This window comes from Canis lupus, chromosome 10 (genome assembly GCF_011100685.1).
Source record: "Canis lupus familiaris isolate Mischka breed German Shepherd chromosome 10, alternate assembly UU_Cfam_GSD_1.0, whole genome shotgun sequence".
NCBI lineage: Eukaryota > Metazoa > Chordata > Mammalia > Carnivora > Canidae > Canis > Canis lupus.
In genome coordinates this window covers 28,006,984-28,028,423 of record NC_049231.1, presented here as the reverse complement: position 1 = coordinate 28,028,423, position 21,440 = coordinate 28,006,984, and the positions used below count along the sequence as shown (strand labels likewise).

Below are 21,440 nucleotides of genomic sequence, written 5' to 3'. Positions count from 1 at the left end.
AGAAACCGCCTCCTTCCCATAAGCCCTAAGCCTCAGCCCACCCAGTCTGCTGGGGTGAGTTGAGGGGGCAGCCCAGCTCTGTGATTAGGCCCAAGCCCCCCCTCCCCCCCACCCTCATTCCTCCAGGACAGAGGAGGAGCTGGGGGCTCCTGAATGCTATAGGCAGCCAGTGCCCTCCTTAGCAGCTCCCAGTCCCTAGCTGGGAGGCATTTGTTCTGCATTCTACACGGTGATTACAGCTCCCCAGGGTTAACCCCTGTGCTCCTGGACATGGACAGCCCCTTCACCAGGAAAGGAAAGGGACCACGAGAAATTAGTGGAGGAAAAAAGCACAGGAAATAGAGACTGCCCATTCCTGCGTCCTTCACGAGGGTGCCAAGGCCCCTCTGTCCTCCCATTTTCCAGAGGGGAAAACCTGAGTTTTAAATCAGACACTTAAATCAGAAGTGAAGCAAGGAACAGGAACTCAGCCTGCATGGAGAGGTATTTCTATCTGGAGAGAGGCTTTGAATGAAGGGAGAGAGCCGCCCTCAGGCTCAGTGTACCTATCTGTAAAATGGGGCAAAGAATTTCTGACTCGAACACTGCCTCGCCATGAGCTAGTGGAGACAAAGTGCCTGGCACATAAGGAGAAGGTTCTCAACCACTGGATCCCTGCCCTCAGCCTGGAGCTGGAGAGGATGGAGGCAGTTATGTGGCAGGCTGTAACCCTTCCTACTAAGACTGCTTTCTCAGCCATCTCTGAGGCTGGCAACAAGTAGCAAATCTCCGCACCGGTATTATACCCATTTTATAGACAGGAAACTTGAGGATCAGAGAGGCCAAGTGCCTTGCCCCCAGTCACACAATGCCTGGAAAGCCAATGGGTCAAGATTTGGGTTCAGGGCCTTTTGAAAGGGCACTAAATTGCTTCCTTTGCCAGCTGTTCTGAGGATCCTCTGGCTAAAGTGACAAGTAATTTATTGTCGAACCAGGTCATCTTTGAGAGTGAAAGGAAGTGCTATTAATAATTATGCTGGGGGCGCCTGGCTGGCTCAGTTGGTAGAGCACTCAACTCTTGATCTCAGGATTATATGTTTAAGCCTAACAATGGGTATAGAGATTACATAAAAATAAAATCTTAGGGATCCCTGGGTGGCGCAGCGGTTTGGTGCCTGCCTTTGGCCCAGGGCGCGATCCTGGAGACCCGGGATCGAATCCCACGTCGGGTTCCCAGTGCATGGAGCCTGCTTCTCCCTCTGCCTGTGTCTCTGCCTCTCTCTTTCTCACTGTGTGCCTATCATAAATAAATAAAAATTAAAAAAAAAATCTTAGAGGTACTTGTGTGGCTCGGTCAGTTAAATGTCCAACTCTTGATTTAGGCTCAGGTCATGCGATCGGACCCTGTGTCAGGCTCCATGCTCAGTGTGGAATCTGCTTGAGATTCTTTCTCTCCCTTTGCCTCCCTCCCCACTCTCTCTCTCTCTCAAATAAATCTTTTTTTCTTTTTTTTCTATTCATGAGAGACACAGAGAGAGAGGCAGAGGGAGAAGCAGGCTCCAAGCAAGGAGCCTGATGCAGGAGTCAATCCCCGGACTCCAGGATCGAGCCCTTGGCCAAAGGCAGATGCTCAACTGCTGAGTCACCTAGGCATCCCCTTTCTTCAGATTTTATTTAAAAAAAAAATTTTTTTTTAAAGATTTATTTGAGGGATGCCTGGGTGACTCAGTGATTGAGTGTCTGCCTTTGGCTCAGGTTGTGATCCCAGGGTACCAGGATCAAGTCCTACATCGAACTCCCTGCATGGAGCCTGCTTCTCTCTCTGCTTGTGTCTCTGGCTCTCTGTGTCTCTCCTGAATTAATAAAATCTTTAAAATAATAATAAAATTGGGGCACCTGGGTGGTTCAGTTGGGTAAGTGTCTGCCTTCAGCTCAGGTCATCATCCCAGGATCCTAGGATTGAGCCCATGTCAGGCTCCCTGCTCAGCGGGGAGTCTGCTTCTTCTGCTGGCTCGTTCTCTAGCTCTCAAATAAATTATAAAATCTTTTATTAATAAATAAATATGTATTTTTTAATTAAAATAATTATGCTGGGACCATCCTGGGCAGAGAGGGGTATGGCCATCCTGCCAGAGCAGGAGACTTTGGGCAAGTCACTGCACTTCTCTGCAAAATGGACATGATGGCAGGATTGTCCCTTTGGGGCTTTCAGGAGAATTAAATGTGACAGTGCCTATAAGAGGCTGTAGGGCCTGATAAGCATTCAATGCTCAATAAATACTGGTTATTACTACTGCTATTAATGATAATAGCCACTAGTCCCTGCTTCTGTCACTGTGTTTCCAGTCCATTCTTGGCTCAGAGTAAGAACTTACAAATACAATCTGACTCACACTGCCTGCTGGCTCCCTATCTCTGTCTGGGAGAGGCTAGACGCCTGGCCCAAGGTTAGGCCCCCAAGACCTGGCCCAGTTGTGGGCCCCTGACTCAGCCCTTGACTGTGCCCCTGCCCCATCCCTGCCTCTCAGGGGCAGTCTCCCTTCTTCCTCGCCTGTGCTCTTCAGCACCCCTGAGACTGTCCCCAGTTCTCCCCAGGACAAGCACCTCCACACCTGACCCCAAAGGAAGGGCTCTATCCAATGGGAGTCTCAGTCCTACTGCTGCCCATTAGAGGAAGTGCCAGACTTTGCTGTGCCTCAGTTTCCCCATCTTTCCATCTGTCCAGCTGGGGAAATAACACCCCTCCCTTGGTGGCCAGCATGAGGACTCAGGGAGTCAGCACAAGAGGCCCAGCACTCTGTAAACACCAAAACTTTGTCTCCTCCACCTGTGTGTAAATATAGCCCCTCATCCCCAGCCAGAACAGCACTCAGGTGACTTCCTCCAGCCACACCTTCGTCTTCCTTGTAGCTCCTTCGCTCCAAATCTTGGCCTGTGCTGTGTCCCACCAGGTGTGTGTGCGCACTTGCACTGCACCCCCTCTGCCTATGTGTCCTGTACAACTTATGTCAGGTATCATCTTCTAGGAAAACTTGCTCCCCACCCCCCCAACACACACTCCCCTGGAGGTTGTTAGGGGTCTCTCTGTGCCAGGACAGCCCTCAGGACTTTCTGCCCATCCCCAGGGAGCTCACAGTCCCAGGAGAGAATCAGAGGAGGACAAGAAAAACATGTGGCAGGGATCAGAGGTCTATCTCCCCTCCTTGAGGATGACGCAGGGTCCTGTGCAGGGCTATTCCCTGACCCTCCTGGGTGGGGTTGGGGGGTGCTCAATAAAGCTTTCTGAACCCATGCAGCTGAGGTGTGGTCTCATGGACCTGTTCAGCCGGCCTCCTAGGTGCTGACAGAGCAGAGAACACTTAATAGCATAACATCCGAAGCCTACTGTTATTATCCCATTTTACAGATGGGAAACCGAGGTCCAGAAAGGCTATGCAGTGGCTAAGGCAGGAGAGGAAACCGGGCCCCTGGGTCCTAGGGCCACCATCCTTGACCACCACACCACACACCACTCTGAGTCGCCTGCTGTGGTCTGAGCCCCAGTCTGGCTCACGTCTGGGTCCCAGCACCCCTGTGGCCTGCGCTGGCTTGAAGGGATTGAGGGATGGGGACAAAGGCAGTGGGCATCCCACTCGTAGATCTCGGGGTCTATGGGGGTCTTCTCGGCATTCAAGGCCCCCGCAGACCCGAAGGGAGCGGCTGGAGAGCCCGGGAGCGAGAGTTCTCAGGTCTGGGCGCCCCAAGGCCCCGCGGGGAGCCGGTGGGGGAGGGAGGGGTCCCCGCGTAGCCCCGTCCGGACCCCGCACGCTTCCCACCACCCCCGCCCCGTGCCCTCAGGCCCCGGCCCCGCGCCCCCGCCGCCGCCCCCCTCCGGCTCCCGCCGCCACTCGCCGCGGCCCGACCGGTGCCCCGGAGGGGGACCCGGCCCCCGGCCCCGCCCGCGGGCGGGAGGAGCGAGGCGCGGGGAGGGAGCGCGCCCACACCCCGCCCCCGCCCCCGGAGCCAGCCCGCGGAGCCCGCGGCCAGGGCGGCGCAGACCGGCCCAGCCACTCGCCCGGGCTGCGCGCCGGGACGCGCCCGCCACCGCCCCTGCCGCGGCGTCCGCCCCCGGCCCCGGCCCCGGCCCCCGGGCTCGCCGAGAGAAGGTAACCGCGCGCCGGGGGGCGTGGACGCCGGCGGGGGGCTGCACCCTCCTAGGCGCCCGGGGGCCGGGCCGGGGGGCGGGGGCGGGGGCGGCCAGCCGGGGACGGCGCCCCCGGGTGCCTGGGGGAGGCCCGGCGCCCAGGCCGCGGGAGCGGCGCGGGGTCCCTGCAAGTTCGGGGACGGGGCTTCGCGCGGCCCCCGGCGGGCGCAGAGCTGCGGCGGCGAGCGGGAGCGCGGACGGCGGAGGAGGGGGCGAGCGGGGGCCGTCTACGCTCCTTCCTGCCCCCCGAGAGGAAGGGAAGGCAGGGGAGGGGGCGGTGGGCCGGAATGTCGGGCCCCTCGGCGAGGCCGGCGCGGAGAGCGGGAAGTGGGGGGCGGGAGGGCCCGCTGGGGAGAGGGACCAGGCACCCTGCCCCCTCCCCACCCGCCGCATTCCTGGCCGAGCGGCGGATGAGGTCATCCCGTCCGGTTCCCCTCGGGCCACGGCAGCCGGCTGTCCCCTGCCCCCGCCGATCGACCCTCCCCAGGCTAACCCCCTGCCTCCCGGAGGGAATGTTTTATGGCCAGAGTCTTTCCGGGACTTCCAGTCCGGACGGGCCTCGGGATTGTCCAGTCCTTGCCTCAACCATGCTAGACCCGCATGGAAGCCCGGAGCCCATTTTCTAGACGGGAAAACTGAGGCCTAGAGGAACGCCCCCCCCCCGCCCCCCCGCCGGAGGCCGCGCCAAACGCGTTTCGGGGACTGGAACCCAGGAATCGGGGGACACTTGGTCCGCGGCCACCTCCTCCCGGATCGGGGGGCTTCGGCTCTACCTTGGAGTGGTGGACCAAGAGGCGCCTCTCCCGCTCTTTCCTCTTACTCCCCCAGGACCCCCGGCTCTCCCTCTCCCAGCCCCTTCAGAGCCGGGCAACAGGGTCCCCCCTGCGACGGCAGACGGCTTGCTGCCCCTCTCTGGCCTCAGTGTGCGCGTCTCTCCACCTGGGGGTAGGGGTGGGGGCTGGCTCCCGGGGATGCGAGAGGCCCTGGGCAGTTAACCTTTTATTCCAGGGCCAGAGCAGCCCTGAGCCAGGCAGGGCCCCGCTGTCCAGCGGTACCGGTGGTGTTACCCAGCTGGACACACCAGTGGGGAGGGGGCTGTGCGCGTGTGCGTGGCCTCCCGATGGCAGGTGGTGCGTGCGTCGGCAGGCGGGCCCGCGGGTGAACCCCAGGTGAGCGCCAGGGTGCCCCAGCCCAGCCTCTCCCAACCCCGGGGTCGGGGGCGGACAGGCCCCTGCCTCCACCGCCCCACACGCGCCTCCACAGCGGCCCCTGTCGGCCTCTCCTAAAGCAGGGTCCCTGCGTGCGGCCTCAAACCTTGTCCGTGAGGTCATTGCCACCATTGAGTAACCCCCTGGGAGCGGCGCAGCCTGACTGTCCTCTGTAGGCTCACTACCAGGACCCCTCGGACCCCGAGGCTGCCCAGTGACCACTCTTGCCCAGGTCTCTGAATCCACACAGCTGAGTCTCCTGCCTCCCAGGCCTGCCCTTTTCTGGAGCTCTGGAGCTCAGCAGCTGGGCATTGCCTCCTCTAACAACTCTCCGCGGGCCCCTGTGGTCCTACCCCTCCTCTGGCATTTACTAGTGATGGTCACAGAAGCCCGGTGAGGTTCCCAGCCACACCACTTTTTAGCTCTGTGACTTGGGGCAAGTCAGTCCCCTTTCCATGCCTTACTTTTTTCACCTGTAAAATGGGTGTGAGCGTAACAGGTAGTAATCCTGGGCTGGTGAGGGGAGGTAGGCCTTGCACCAGGACGCCTGGAACCCTTCTTCCCCTGGGGCACCGCTGATCACCAGCAATAATCCCTGCAGTCAGCAGCAGGTGCCACAGAGCTGCAGCCAAGGGTGCGCCGAGTAAGAGATGTTAGTACTGGGGTGTTGGATATTTGAACTGGGGCTGCCCTGTTCCGGGACCTGGGGCTTTGGGTACAGCACCTTCTACTCTTACAGCAACTCCGGGAAAGGACCAGCTTTCCATATTCTTATTTTCCACGTGGGAAAATAGGTCCCCGGTAGCAATGCTCTGCCTGCCCTTGGTCCCACAACCTCTCCATTGGCAGGGTCTCTCTATTGCAGTGGACAAGGTGGAGGGATAGGGAGAGACTTTTTAGAGGTACCCAGAAGCATTTGGGAGGTGGGAGCATCACAGGATTGGGGCAGAAGCTGGTCTCCCAAGTCAAAGTGGCCATGGGGGTTCCGGGGGGGCCAGAGTCCCTTGTGCAGAGTAAAGTGGCTACTTTGAGGTGGGGGCTGGGAGAGAGGTGGGTGTAGCAACAAGGCAGACACAGTGACCCCTTGCATGATATTTCAGGGTAACCCCCCCAATTTCTCCCCTCCCTCTCCTGCTTAGAAATTCCTCCCTAATCTCTACTGAGCAAGGAAACCTGGCCCAAGCCATGCACCTGCCAGGTAACCTTGGCCAAGTCCCTTCCCTCTGAACCTTGGCTCTCTGTATAAAAATGGGCTAACCCCTCTTCTTTGCGGGGCTGCTGGAGTCAGATGACATCATGTAATGGTTGGCGGAGCGCTTCGTAACTTCAGCAAACATTCCACGAGGACTTCTTGGTGTGGGGGTGCCAAGGAAAGGGATGATTCAGACACCCCCCCCCCCAGAGGGGGAGGAGTTAGGGTTGGGGGAGGATCAGATGGTGGGAAGGGAAGAGAATGTCATCAGAGAACAAAGCAAGCTTTGTTTTATTGCTTTCTTTGTTTTTATCTTGTTATTTAACCTAATATGAATTTCAAATAACATTCAAAGGGCAGTACTGAGATTTTTATGCTTGGAGGTGGCAGCGAAATTAAAAAAAAAAAAAGAGTTGAGGCACAGATCTAGGTGTTCTTGTTAGGGATTATTATCAACTTTTATCAGCTGAGGTCCCAGGCCAGTGCAGGTACTTGACTTGCTCAAGGTCACATGGTGAAGCTTTTTAATCCCCCACCCCCACCCCCACCTACCTGCCCTCACTTGAAAGCTAGCAAGGGGTGATCCTGTGGCAGGAAGGTCATCACAAAGATGTCCTGCGATTGAACCCCCGTTGATTTGGCACTTGCCACGCACGTGGGGAGTCCAAGTTGGGTGCCAGGAGCAGGGGAAGACGGGACCATTCAGACGGCTGCCCCACCTTCGCGGTGTGTGGCCAATCTGGGGAAACAAGACTGGGCTCCAGGAGCCAGTTGAAGGCCACGTGAGTCAGAGGCTCTGAGTTCAAGTCTCGACTAGCTCTCCTGAGGTGACCTTGAGCAAACTTGGGCCCTCTCTGGGCCACAGGAGAACCGGAGGTCAGACCACAGAGTCACAAGTGTCGTCCAGACTGTGCTTTCTATGATACTAGAAGGGATGGGTCAGACGGAGAGAAGCTTAGAGGAGGTGGGGGCTGGGGAGGCAGATCGGGAGGGGGTAGGGAGTGGGCGAGGAATAGCTTTTGGCACCAACTGAGCTTTTTCCAAAACCTCTTCCCTGACAACAAGGCTCCTCCATCAATTTGAAAAACTATAGTAAAGATCTCTCCCGCGGGCCTTCTCAGAGCCTTGAATATGCTCAGGCATGCAGTAGGCAGCTGGGAAAAGCCACTTCTGACCACAGGATCCTTTTTCCAGGAAACACCTTAAAGGCAGAGGGTTCTGAGGAACCTCTGTGCAGGCTGTTTACACAGCAGCTCACAAAGCCTGTGGCAGGGCGCCTCCTCCCTCCTGGCCTCTCTGAATGGAGGACAATTTAACCCACAGAGAAGGGAGGCCATTTGCTCAACCTGGCAGCAGAAGAGACTGTAGCTTGGGGCTCAGGGGCTCTGGGTTTGGGAATCGGGGGTTTCTGCTTCGCCGTTTTGACCGTGTAGCCGCAAACGAGTCACCTCAGGCCTCAGTTTCTCTAAAATAGTGTCTCTCCCTCAGGGCTGTCGCGTGGGTTACGTGAATGACAGAGGTAACTTAATCGGCACTTAGTAGGTGCTTCACGGACAGTCTCGGTATGAAGACCATTAAGCGTGCTGCTTACTGATACACACCTCGAGTGTCCAGCTCGGTGGGTTATTCTGTGCCCACACCCAGCAGTCCCTGCTCCGGGGCAGCCACGATTCCGACTTTATCAGTGTTGTTTCCTTTGCCTCCTGCTAAACATCCGGTGCCCAGAATTATACAGCCTGTCCTCCTGTACACCCGCTCAGCATCTTGGTGGTGGTCCCCACCTCTGTCTGGGGGTGGAACCGCCTGTTCTCTTGAGCTGTGATTTGGATCCAGGATCCCCCGGGCCCACCATCATTTTCTTCCTTTCTTTCAGGTCCCTACCCCCGGGGCTGTCCACACTCAAGGCACATCTTGTACCCTCTCTGTTCTTGGACAGATCACCTACAGCGGTGGCCACGGGGAGCCAGGCCCCAGGGAGAGACCAGCCATGGGCCTTCCACAGCCTCAGCATCTGGGGGTGACACCTTAGGAGCACCGAGGGGCAGCCCCTGCCCACTGCCCCTCCGCGGGGAAGGCCCCCGGCGGCGCATGGACCAGCAGCCGTGAAGAGCCAGAGCCAATGCCGGGCCCCCAGGGGGCCGGAGGAGCCCCTGCCATGAGCCTGGGCAAGCTCTCGCCCGTGGGCTGGGTGTCCAGCTCGCACGGGAAGAGGCGGCTGACGGCAGATATGATCAGCCCCCCGCTCGGGGACTTCCGCCACACCATGCACGTGGGCCGTGGCGGGGATGTCTTCGGCGACACCTCCTTTCTCAGCAACCACGGTGGCAGCTCGGGGGGCACTCATCGCTCACCCCGCAGCTTCCTGGCCAAGAAGCTACAGCAGGTGCGGAGGGTAGGGGCGCCGCCCCGGCGGATGGCCTCCCCGCCGGCGCCCTCCCCTGCTCCACCGGCCATCTCCCCGATCATCAAGAACGCCATCTCCCTGCCCCAGCTCAACCAGGCCGCCTACGACAGCCTCTTGGTGAGCAAGTTCACCTTTGACCGCAGCCCTGCCACTTCCACGGACGGCCGCTCCAATTACGGTGAGAGTCTGGGCCAGCTGCTCATTTTTTAGGGGCTGGGGTCCAGAGGGTTCGATCATCAGCCTCGCTTCCAAGTGAGCTCTCTTCCCCACATTACTCTGGTCTTACCATGTAGGTCAGGCCCAAGCCCCAAACCGTGGATGGGGTGAGGGTCAAGGGGTGCAAACCAGGTCACCCCAAAGCATGCTGGGGTTGAGAGGTGAGGAGTTGGGGTCTGAGCTCTACCTGCCTCTAACTTGCCTCCCTGTGTCCGGGTCCCCTGGCTGAGCCGGCTCTTCCTCTCCCGTCCCCTTCAATGGAAGCAGCCCCCTAAGGTCAGAATGACAGGGTGGAGACACTGGGAGTCTGGCTCTGGGTGAAAATCCTGATTCTTCCTGATTTCTAACAAGCCGACTGACCTCCTGAAGATCAAACGCTGGCCTGTACAATGGGTCCGTTAGGGTCATTGCTAAGACTCAGGGTTGTGATATGCGAATGAGGTGTGGCCCAGAGTCGCACAGAGTAGGTGCTCAGGACAGAGGAGCTAGCTGTTGCTGCGTTGTTATTTGAACAGAAGTTCCCATGACCTGACAAATTGAGAAAAACCACTCACGTGGACAGAATCCAGAGGCCGTTCCTGCTGTGGTGGGAGTGACAGGTGCCACCTTGGCGCTGCTGGACAGCTCACCTGGGCACTGGGGCCCTGCTGCCACCTGGTGGCCATTCCCCGCCCGCGGCTTTGCCCCACTGCCCCCGGCCCCGGCTTCCTCCCAAGCTCCGCCTCCCACCCCGCTGCTCAGATAGATCCCCACCCTGGGCTGCTCCACAGTAACCACGCGGGGCCTCGGCCATGGTTGTCCTGGAGCAGAGGGCGACCAGACGTCCTTTGCGGGGCATCTGCCTGTCCTTTGTGATTTCTGTGCAATCAGACCCTGGACCCTCCCCGTGCCCCCAAACCAGCCCACACACTGTGGGTTCATCTGCAACCCCCCCCCCCCCCCAAGACCATCAGTTGGGATGGAGAGTCAGAAGGCTTGAGCTCCAGGCTTGGCTCCACCCCTTCAGACTCTGTGACCCCGGGCCAAACTTTCCCCTTGTCCCAAACTGAGTCTTACTTTCTTCATCTGCAAAATGGGAATGAGGACCATGTCCCACTTTCCACTTCTAGGCTTGATAGGAAGATCCCGTGAGAGACTCCAGGGTTTGCTATATTGGAAAGATGGGACAAACTGAGGCCCGACATGCTAGAGGCCACATAACAAGCTAGGGTTGGTCTTGGCTCTCCCCTCCCCAATTCCTGGTCAGGGACCCCAGCTATGACTCTGCTCCCCATTTCTCTTCTAGGCCTGGACTCTGGGTTCTGCACTATCTCCCGCGTGCCTCGCCAGGAAAAGCCTCGTGACCGAGACCATGATAGTACCTTCCCCTCTGAGCCCGAGCTTCGCCGCTCTGACTCCCTCCTGTCCTTCCGCCTGGACCTCGACCTTGGGCCATCTCTCCTCAGTGAGCTGTTGGGGGTCATGAGCCTTTCAGAAGCCTCTGCAGCTGACACCCCAGCCCCTGCCATAAGCTCCCCTGCCCCAAGCCCCCCAGCCTGTGCCCCGAGCTCCCCAGCTCCTGCCACAAGCCCCCCAGCCCCTGCTACAAGAACCCCAGCCCCTGCTGCAAGAACCCCAGCGCTTACCTCAAGACCCCCAGCCCCTGCCTCAAGTCCCCAACCCCGTGGACACTGCCCCAATGGGGTAACTGCTGGGCTGTTGGCTGAGGTGAGGGCCAGCCCAGTGGAAGATTATCCCCGTGCACCTGCTGACATGGCCCCTGGCAGGCACTGGGGAGCAGGCTGGGGGGACAGCCAGGGCGGCTCCTGGCGGGAGCTGCAGGGGGTGCTGCCCCAGGCTCGGGCTTCTTGGGACAGCCTGGATGAAGAGTGGGGGCAGGCAGGCAGCAGGGCCCCCGTGCCCAGCACAGTGCAAGCAAACACCTTTGAGTTTGCTGATGCTGAGGAGGATGATGAAGTCAAGGTGTGAGTGGCTGGCCAGGGGCTCAGGACCCTGCTGAGCTCAAGGCACAACCTAGTAACAGCCCAGGTGCAGAGTCAGCACCTGATATGTAGGTCCTACCCATGATAGATGGGAGAACCCAGTTGCCCCCCCCCCCCCCCCAAGCCCCTCCATGCCTCTGCAGGACAGATGGGAAGGAGGCCAGAGGAGAGACCAGACCTGTTCTGGGACCTGGGTGTTCCCATGGGCCCTGCTGGATTGTCTTGCCTAGCCCCCTACTCGCCCCCCCATACCCCCACCACTCTGGACCCAGGGCCATTCCTTAAGCCCCCTCCCAACCCTGTGCCACCGCCACTGGTTAGAGGGCCCAGCTTTACAGTACAGCCTTTGTGCTGGAAAAAACTGTCCTGGGGAGGGGGGTACATACCACACAGGGCCTTTGTCTCCTCTCCTGAAGGGACCGCCTGCCCCAGCTCATCCTAGAGCTGCCCCCAGGAGGGTCCCTGCTACATCCCCGAGAGCCCTAGTCCCTGCCAAGGCTGCTTCCCCGATATTCCAACCCTGAGCCCTGATTTATCCCGGAAGTCTCAGAGAAAAGTCAGGTGTGACCTCACAGGGGGAGGAGTCTCACCATCCTGTGCTCCCCAGACCTGCTTCTGGGTCCCAATTAAAAAAAGCTTTTTGATAAAAGGTGTCCTGCAAGATGCTTGGGGACCTGGGAGATCACGGTTAGCTCCACCTGCTTCAACAGCCTTGCACGCATGGGGAAAACCAAAGAATCACACCATGCCCCCAACCCATGCCCCTCTCCCCACTGAGGGGAGAGGCCCAGGCAGGGGGTAATGAATAACCAGGCTGGAATGAATGTTCCAGCGATAAGAGGCCCAGGTGGGAGCCTTATCTCCAGTTCCTGGAACAGCCCCTGGCCCAGGTGCCTGGAAGTAGTGCCTGCCCCGTAATCCCATAGGGCAGTTTGGCGCTTGCCGTGGTGATAATCGGGGACAAGGAGGCAGCAGCGGTGCTTAGAGGTGTTGGGGAGCGTGTCACCTCACAGTCCTATGACCTTGTGCCTCAATTTCCTTCTCTGTACCATGAGGATGCTGGGAGTGTTACAATGTGTGGAAAACAGAAAGACTGAAAAAAAAAAAAAAAAAGAAAGAAAACAGAAAGACTGGCCAAAGGCGGGTTCTTTTGTTTATTCTTAGTCTTAGAGGAGGAGAGTAGGGTTCCAGGGGCAGGGCTGCTGGTAGGGAAACAGAAGCCAGCGGCTGCTGATCCTGTGTGACGGGGTAAAAGCTCAGGACAGGGAATCTGCACCAGGGAGGGGGTCTTTCACCCCCCTGAGGTGCTACCTGCTTATTCTATCTTGAAGGAGGAGACCTTCAGCCCGCCCTGCACGCCCAGGTAGCTCAGGTGGCTGTGGCCCAGCCTGTTGGGAAAGGTCAACTGGTGCCCATCTGGCAGCTTCACCTTGAATCCGTCATTCTCAAAGGTCACGGTGAACTGTGGTAGGAGGGAGGGCGTCAGGGAGGCAGGAGGCCCCAGACATGAGCCCAGGCAGCTCCCGGGGTCTCCATCAGGGCCAGCGTGCATCAAGGCCAGGGTGCCCTACCAACTGGGCTCTCTCTCTTTTGACATCCTCAGGCACCTTTCCCCTTTGACCTCACCTTGACCTCTGACCCTGGGCTGAAGCACATGTGCTTATCCCGTTGCTCCTGCCCCCAGTTGCCATCCCTTGAGTTGCAGACGATGACGGATTCGTGGAAGCGTGGATTGAAATGCAGGTTCAGTTTATCTGACCCCTGGCCCAGATTAATCACAAACCTGTAGGGCAAAGGGGTAACGAGTAAGGAGTGGGGGCCGTTCCTGGGTAGAACTGCTTGGATGGCAGGGTCTTGGTTGACCACAAGCTGAAAGAATCACAAAAGAAAGGTGTTAATTGAGGCCTGTGCCTGAAAAGGGAGGTGACAGCCTGGTCAGGCTTTGCAGGGGAGTACCACATTCTATTTGTCACCTGGCCTAAAGCTCTCAACAGGAGGGTAACTGATAGGGACAATCTCAGGGATCAGGGGTACCTATCCTGGGGGAGAGAACTGCTGTCCTTAGGTATCTACTGAGTTGGGTCATATTAGGTGGTGAGCTCCCTGTCACTACAGGTATTCAATCAGGGGTTGTGTGACTTCTTGACAGGATGAGTACAGCCTGAGACCGTCAAGGTCCCTGAGAGTAGGACATTCTGAGTCATGAATGGGGCGCCTTCCGTGGGAGGGCTCAGACTAGCAGTGTCATAAATGTCTTTAAACTTGAGGAACCCAAGTAGGAGAAAGGGGTGGGTGGCTTTGTTCTTGGCTCCTACCCCCTCCCTACATCAGTCTGCCCCTCCTCAACCCAAAGTTAATGGATATCAGTCCCCAAAAATTCTACAACCGCTGAGCACACAGGGGAGGCTGGTGCTGGGCTGTGTGACACGGAGGGTGAGCGGAGGGTGAGCCCTGTCCCTTCTAGCAGAGGGAATCCGAATGAGGCCACTTGGCGCCCCTTGGTGGCTGTCTCTGGTGTAACGTGTGTGAAAGGCTGGCCTCAGCCCCGTCAGCTGGGTAATGGTGGGGGGACTTTCAGTAGAGACGCCTGATCCACAGAGAGCTGGGCCAAGTTCCAGGGGCTTCCCCAACTGCCCCTTCAGTGTCTTTGGGGGCCACAGAGTTGAGCATATAGCATGAGCTGGGAAATTTTGAGGGTCCCCAAACAGCTTCAGACAAGAAGGCAGGTCCCTAGCAGGAGGAGAGCCAGTGGGGGCGTGGGTGAGTGTGAGACATAGCAAAGATGTAAAAAAAGGCCCCTTTGGCCTGAGGTCGCTCTCCTCTGTGACCATCTCACAGGGCAGCCCTGCCTGCCCCCACCTTCCGGGCCTGTTCCAGGCCTGTGGACGGCTTCCCTCCCCCATCTCCCCTTGCTCACCCATCAGCATCACCAGCAATCTTGCCCTTAATCTTCAGGGTTCCCCCCAACTTCATGTCCATGTTCATAACCTCAAATTTCCCCTGTGCCAACAGAGAAACATTCCATGAGACGTTCATCGCGCCTGTGCCCAGAGCCCTTCTGCCGGTGGCACCCGTTCACAAGCACCATTTCCCAGGGCTGCAGGTCACACTTGCCCTCTGCACACTCGAGGGCACTGAGCTGGGAGGAGATCCCCCATCATTAATATAAGAGATTTGGACGGGGTTGTCTATGGAGAAGGGGAAAGTGGGTCGGGAAAGTCTCTGGGTTTCAGAGCTCCCCCTGAGAGGCAGAGGGTGGCGACAGCATCGTCCCTGCCACAGGGTGACCCTGCCAGGGGCACTCCCATCCTGCATCTTGTCTGTACCGGCTTGAATGGTGTCTCCCAAAAAGTCACATCCACCCAACACCTGTGGATGTGCCCTATCTGGAGATAGGGTCTCTGCAAATGTAATCAAGTTAAGATTTCTTTAGGGTGGACCCTAAATCCAATATGACTGGCGTCCTTATAAGAAAAGGGAAAAGTGGACCCAGAAACACAGATACACAGAGGAGAAGGCGCCTGTGAGGACAGAGGCAGAGAGGAGAGCTGGGCAGCTATAGCCAAGCACTGCCACAGACTGCCCATGACCACCAGAAGCTGGAAGAGCCAACAAAGGATCCGCCCCTGGAACCTTCTAAGGAAGCATGGCCTACTGACCCTCATGTTCAGACCTCTAGCCTCCTAAACTGTGAGAGAATGAATGTGTTACAGCAGCCACGGGAAACTAAGACACCTTAATCCTCAGATGCCATCTGTGATCCAGTTCCACAAAATGCAGGAGACTGAGGCCCAGAGACGGGGAGTGACTTGTCTGAAGCCACACAGCCAGTCATGAGAGAGCCAGGTTTTAAGTCAGAGAATCAGGGATCACAAAGAGGATCCACTCAAACTCCTGCAGTTTACAGATTGTGACCTTGGGCAACTTCCTCCCCCAGCCTCAGTGTCTTCATCTTTATGAAGCTCAGGAGAGGGGCATCTGGGTGGCTCAGTTGGTTAAGTGTCTGCCTTTGGCTTCGGCCATGATCCCAGGGTCCTGGGATCGAGCCCCATCAGGCTCCCTACTCAGTGGGGAGTCTGCTTCTCCCTCTGTCTCTCCTGCTTGTGCACACACATGCACTCTCTCTCGCTCACTCAAATAAAAAAAAAAAAAAAAGCTCACTAGGTGTTGACGATTATTATTACTCCTATTATTACTATTACAAACAAGGAACTGAGTCCAGAGAGGGGAAGCGATAGGTTCGGGCCCCCGCAGCAGGGTGGTGGGAGAGAGAGAGAGAGAGAGAGAGAGAGAAGAGAACATCTATGCTAGAGGTAGGGGGAGGCGGTCTGTCCAACTTGGTCGCTATATATATAGGGAAACTGAGGCCCAGAGAAGGGCGGTGACACTTTTCTCCAGCGCCTCCCCCCACCCCTGCCAAGCCACCTACTCAGGCAAAGATGTGGGAAATGGGGAGGTGGCCAGTAGGGAGGCCAGCGTCCTCACCGACATGGTGGCAGCTCCTGACTGCAGGTCTCCGAGGCTCCTGGAGGCCTGGGCTCAGGATCGCAAGTCACAGCCCAGTTTATCTTCTAGAATATTACACATTAACTCCCCAGGCCATAAATGGGGACTTTGGTCCCTTCTGCCCAGTTTATCTTCTAGAATATTACACATTAACTCCTCCAGGCCATAAATGGGGACTTTGGTCCCATCTCCCAGGACCCAGAATGAACAGATAGGAGGCTCCACACTCGGGGCACACCTAGCCCCACCCAGAGCATCCTCCTGACTTCCCTGCACCCAGCCTCCTGCCTCCAGCTCCCCTGCACCCCACCCCCTGCCCAGCCCAGTCTGGCTGGGGATGAGGCCAGATGGGTGTCAGCACGAACACCCTGTGAGCTTGGCAAGCCGCCCTGGTCCTGAGCCCCGCTTCCTCATCTGCAAACAGAGAGACTTGCCCTGTTAAAAAAAAAAAAAAAAAACCTTGAAGCTTCTCATTTTCTGTGATGTCAAGATTGATTCTGAGAGCCCTTTTGTCTTGCTTTTTCCCCTCGTGCCATGACTTTTCTGATCCTACGGGTAAGTTTAAAAGCAATATGTGGTGGATTCAGGGAAAACATCTAGAAGAATCTATAACAAACTGTTAAAATCAGGGAAGGAAGGAGTAGGATTGAGGTGAAGGCAGACTGGGGATTGATTGATTGATTAATTGATTTTTAATTTTTTTTTTCCAGACTGGGGATTTAAATGCTTCGCTCCTCTTTCGTAACTGACAGGCTCACGCAGGCAGTTCGAAATCCTCAGTAAGAAAAAAGTAAGAAAAGGGGGCACCTGGGTGGCTCAGTGGTAGAGCAGCTGCCTTTGGCTCAGGGCATGATCCTGGAGTCCTGGGATCGATTTCCTCATCGGGCTCCTCACAGGGAGCCTGCTTCTCCCTCTGTCCGTGTCTCTGCCTCTCTCTCTGTGTCTCTCATCAATAAATAATTTTTTTTGAAAAAATATAAAAATAAAACAAAATAAATAAAAATTTTTGAATAGGGGATCCCTGGGTGGCGCAGCGGTTTGACGCCTGCCTTTGGCCCAGGACGCGATCCTGGAGTCCCGGGATCAAATCCCACATCGGGCTCCCGGTGCATGGAGCCTGCTTCTCCCTCTGCCTGTGTCTCTGCCTCTCTCTCTCTCTGTGACTATCATAAATAAATAAAAATTTAAAAATATTAAAAATTTTTGAATAGGAAAAAAGTGCGGCAGTCCAGGTGGCTCAGCCATTTAACGCCGCCTTCAGCCCAGGGCCCAATCCTAGAGACCTGGGATCGAGTCCCACATCGGGCTCCCTGCATGGAGCCTGCTTCTCCCTCTGCTTGTGTCTCTGCCTCTCTCTCTCTCTCTCTCTCTCTCTTTCTCTGTGTGTCTCTCTCATGAATAAATAAATAAAATCTTTGGGAAAAAAAAAAGAAAAAAAAAAGTAAGAAACGAAGCAAGAGCTCCTAACCCTACCACCAGAAGGGAACATGCTTACTCTCCTGGCCCGTTTCTCTCCTCAGGGTTTTCTGTGGATTTGTATCATAGACAGCCCTCTGTCTATGCAGGTGTCTGTCCTGCTTCATTCAGTAACCATCAAAGCCCACAAATCTATATTTCACAGCTATATTTTAACGGCAGTGAAATATTCCCCCTTTCAATGACTAAATTTATTTGACCAATTTCCTTCTGCTGAAGACTTACATTAATTCTAAATGTTTGCTATTAAAAGCGCTGCGGCATTAAATCTCTTTGCATATAAAGCTTGACCACATCCTGACAACTTACTGAGGGTGGATTCCCAGAAGGGAGATTGTTCTGCAGCCCTGGTTTGGCGAGCCAGAGTGGTTTCCATCAGAGCTGGCAGTGGCTGGTCTGGAAGGGGTGCCAGGAGGCTGGCCCTGCGAGAGCCCTTCGGGGCCAGGAGCTGACAGGTGGCTTGCTGCCCAGTGCTTACAGAGGACACCACCTCCCGTCCCCTGCCCGCCCCGAGACGAGGGTGATTTCCTCATTTTAAGCCACAAGGAAATCCGTCCCTTCTCGGCCTTTCTCCCACGGCCCTGGTAAAGCCCAAGCAAGATAAGGAGTTTTCGAGTGCTTTATAAACAGAAACCCCCTAATCAACAGAAACTACACCTTGTAAAGGTGGCATTTTTCTGATTATAGCAGTAATTCTAGCTCACTGTAGAAGGTTTCGGAAAGTGCACCAAGTCGAAAGAACTTACAAGTTCACTTGTTTCTGAAAAATGTTTCAAGCTGGGAGCCCAAGACCACATTCTGAACTGGACAGTCTTCTGTGTGTATGTATTACATCAATGAGAGATTTTTTAAAAGAAAGAAAGAAGGGAAGGAAGGGGGAAAGGAAAGGAGGAAGGGAGGAAAGAAAAAAAAATAAAATCACCAACACTTGCATCGCCAGCCCTGTTCTCTTAATATGCCTGCCTCCTGGGGCACCTGGGTGGCTCAGTGGTGGAGCAGCTGCCTTTGGCTCAGGTCATGATCCCAGGGTCTTGGGATAGAGCCTCCTCTCGGGCTCTCCGCTCAGCAGGAGTCTGTTTCTCCTTCTCCCTCTGTGCTCTCACTCTCACTCTTTCTCAAGTTAATTAATTGATTAATTGATGAAAGCCTGCCTTCTGAAGGGTACTTTACATTTTACAAAGCGCTTTATCCAGCCCTCATCACAATAAACTCAACAAATTTTTGAGCTGATCTTTATTATGATCCCATTTTTCAGATGGAGAAGGAAGAGTCCCATATAACAAGTAAGTAGCAGGGCTTGCCTTGTCTACCAACCCATCGCTTGCTGCCCTCACTAGTGAAGGGAATAATAGTTGCCCTCCAGAAGGATGTCCTTTGTGTGACACAGAGCCTCAGTCACGATGCCCACTGATCCCTACCTCCTGGTGTTCACACCCTTGTATATTAATTCCCCTTAAGTGTGGCGTCCCCAGAGGCTCAAGCCTAACCAATAGAATACTGGAATAGGGCAAAAGTGATGGAGGGTCATTTCCAAAATTAGGTTATGAGAAGACTGGTTACAAAAAGAAACACTAAAAGGGGCACCTGGGTGACTCAGCATTTGGGCGTCTGCCTTTGGCTCTGGGTGTGACCCTGGGGTCCAAGATCAAGTCCCACATTGGGCTCCCCTCCCCATAGGGAGCCTGCTTCTCCTCCCTCTGCCTATGTCTCTGCCTCTCTGTGTGTCTCTAATGAATGAATGAATGAATGAATGAATGAATAAATAAATAAATAAAATTTTAAAAGAAACATTTAAAAAGACAGTCCCCTCACCTTCTCCCTCTCCTTCTCTCTCTTTCTCTCTCTCTTTCTGTGCCCTAGCTCTGGGGGAAGCAAACAAGCCATGTTATGAACAGCCCTCCAGACAAGCCCCATGTACCAAAAAACCGATGCCTCCAGCCAACTGCCAGTGGAGATCTGAAGCTTGCCAACAGCCTGATGAGTGAGCCTGGCAGTGACTCTCCCCCAACTTAAGCCAACTTAAGGATGGCTGAGGTCGCCAACATCTTGACCACAGCCTTGATAGAGACCCAGCAAAGTCCTATCTGGATTCCTGACCACAGAAGCTGTGAGAAACCTCTTTCTGGTTTATGTCTCTATGCTGAGGTGAATTTGTTACACAGCAAGGAATGACTAGTACACTTGGCCAAGCGATTACTACCAAAAGCTTAGTGGGAGAAATAATAATTCTGAAGGCCTCCAAACAAAAGAATCTGTGGTCTGGGCATGTCCCTAGCCATTCCATCATACTGGTGTTTTTAAAGACCCAGCTCTTGGTTTTGTGTCCTTATTTCCTTCCTTTATGCCCGATTAGCTCTTTTCTTGGTGTTTCTTTTCTTTTCTTGCTCTTTTTCTAGCTTCTCAAGTTGAATGTTTAGTTCATTCATCATTCATCTCGTCTTTTTACTAATAAATGCATTCGAGGCTATAAATTTTCCTCACTTCCCTCTTCGGTGACATCTCATAGACGTGCTCCTGTTCCAAATGTTACCTTGAACCGAAGCCAGATGATCAGAAAGTTGTCCTCAGCACTCAGGACACGCTTAATAACTATTTGGGAACTGATCTACTATAGAGTAAAATCACCATCATTACTGGAGATAGGGCAGAAAGTAAATTATCACTAATACAGAGTTGGCTACATTCATGAGGCTACACAAATAGAAATGAACTATGATAAAGCCATGAAAGGTCACATCAGGGCAGGGGGCACCCTCTGTGCCCTTGGTACCTTGCTCATGGCACAGCGTTAAGTTCCCAGGGCTCTGTGACCAGCCTTACAGAGCTGCTTTCACTGAATTGTACATAAGGCCACCAGGTTGTACTAAGAGGCAACAGCAAGGAACAGTCACAACAAAGCTGCTAGTGTGTGTATACCTCTGGGGTGCCAAGAAGGACATGGCCGAGCTGGTCACACAGGGTCTCTGTATTGTAAGATGGGGGATTGAGGGCCTCCATAGAAGAAAAGAATAAAATACAGCCAGACCTTCAAGAGACCAAGCTTAAGTAGGGATATAAGCTTGAACACTGGAAATAACCAAAAAACTTAATTACTAACACCACCATCCCCAGTGGAAGGTTCCAGAAAGTTCCAGATTCCCGGAACTTCTACAGGGTAGAAGGGGTCCTCAGATGTCCTTTGGAGGGCAATATGGAACGGGAAGCTTGGTTCTACCATTTGCCAGCTATGTGACCTTGGGGCCAGTTACTTAACCTTTCAATCGATCTCTTCCTCTGTAAAATGAGAACATAAGTGTCCTAAGGATTAAGGGAGATAAGACCTAGCCACTTTGTTAATAGTTAACAGATACTATTTGTTATTATGACCAAAAGCCCAGTGGCCCACCTGTGTTGGCTGTAAAGAAGGTAACTACCCCCCTCCTGGCAGCTGCTGTATGAACCCTCAGGCCTCTAGGAATGTTCTTCTGGCAACTTCCCAGAGCCCCGTTATGACTCTCGTGAGTCCAAGGTACATCAGCCTTCATGGGCCACTTCCTACATTAACTACAACATGCACACACACATATTTTCATATACACATACATGACACACACATATATCACTATATTTTACTACTGCCCTGAATAAATATATTAATATTGTATATTGATACACCTGAAACTACTATAACTCTGTATGTTAACTGTACTGAATTTTTTTTAATGTTATATATTAGGGGTCCCTGGGTAGGTTGAGCATCTGACTCTTGATTTCAGCTCAGGTCATGATCTCAGGGTCATGAGATCGAGCCCCATGTTGGGCTCTACACTGAGCGGGGAGTTGGCGGCAGATTCTCTTTCCCTCACCCTCTGCCTCTCCCCCCTGCTTATGCACACTCTCTCTCTCAAAAAAATTATATATATTTATATATTAAACATATATTATTTATATATTAAACATTTTCTCAGGGATGGGCGAAATGGATGAAGGGGTCAAAAGGTATAAACATTCAGTTATAAAGTAAGTCATTCGAAGTACAGCATAGTGACTATACTTAATTATACTCTTGCATACTTGAAAGTTGCTAGCAGAATAAATCTTAAGGGATGCCTGGGTGGCTCAGCAGTTGAGCATCTGCCTTCAGCTCAGGTCATGATCTCAGGGTCCTGCGATCGAATTCTGCATCGGGCTACCTCAGGGAGCCTGCTTCTCCTTCTACCTTCTACCTACGTCTCTGCCTCTCTCTGTATATCTCTCATGAATAAGTAGATACAATCTTTAAAAAAAATCTTAAAAGTCCTCATAACAAGAAGAA

The 21,440-nt window shown here is 54.5% G+C and overlaps 2 protein-coding genes and 1 long non-coding RNA gene across 4 annotated transcripts; 2 read left to right on the top strand and 1 right to left on the bottom strand.

The window, feature by feature from the left end:
• The first annotated feature begins 4,018 nt into the window (after positions 1 to 4,018).
• On the top strand, positions 4,019 to 11,813 carry CDC42EP1 (CDC42 effector protein 1). Of its 2 annotated transcripts, none has more exons than XM_038550648.1 (3): positions 4,019 to 4,124; positions 8,436 to 9,144; positions 10,468 to 11,813. In XM_038550648.1, the coding sequence occupies exons 2-3, from the start codon at positions 8,682 to 8,684 to the stop codon at positions 11,148 to 11,150; spliced, it is 1,146 nt and encodes a 381-aa protein (XP_038406576.1). In that variant the 5' UTR covers positions 4,019 to 4,124; positions 8,436 to 8,681; the 3' UTR covers positions 11,151 to 11,813. The 2 variants fall into 2 exon arrangements, with proteins under 2 accessions (XP_038406576.1, XP_038406577.1); XM_038550649.1 differs by having other exon boundaries at positions 4,063 to 4,124; positions 8,499 to 9,144.
• A 666-nt stretch (positions 11,814 to 12,479) lies between these two features.
• LGALS2 (galectin 2) lies at positions 12,480 to 15,661 on the bottom strand. Its single transcript, NM_001284467.1, is given in 4 exon segments — positions 12,480 to 12,626; positions 12,791 to 12,947; positions 14,082 to 14,164; positions 15,650 to 15,661. Coding segments are annotated over 4 exon segments (393 nt in total). The 5' UTR covers positions 15,656 to 15,661.
• Positions 15,260 to 19,617, top strand: LOC106559379. Its single transcript, XR_005365604.1, has 4 exons — positions 15,260 to 16,225; positions 16,381 to 16,460; positions 18,402 to 18,429; positions 19,007 to 19,617. It is a non-coding gene; the product is annotated as an uncharacterized LOC106559379 (long non-coding RNA).
• The last annotated feature ends 1,823 nt before the right edge of the window (positions 19,618 to 21,440 follow it).

Coding starts and splice junctions, on each gene's coding strand:
- CDC42EP1 (XM_038550648.1), top strand. CDS start 8,682: ATGCCGGGCCCCCAGGGGGCCGGAGGAGCCCCTGCCATGAGCCTGGGC. Junction 9,145..10,467: donor GGACGGCCGCTCCAATTACG/GTGAGAGTCTGG, acceptor TTTCTCTTCTAG/GCCTGGACTCTGGGTTCTGC.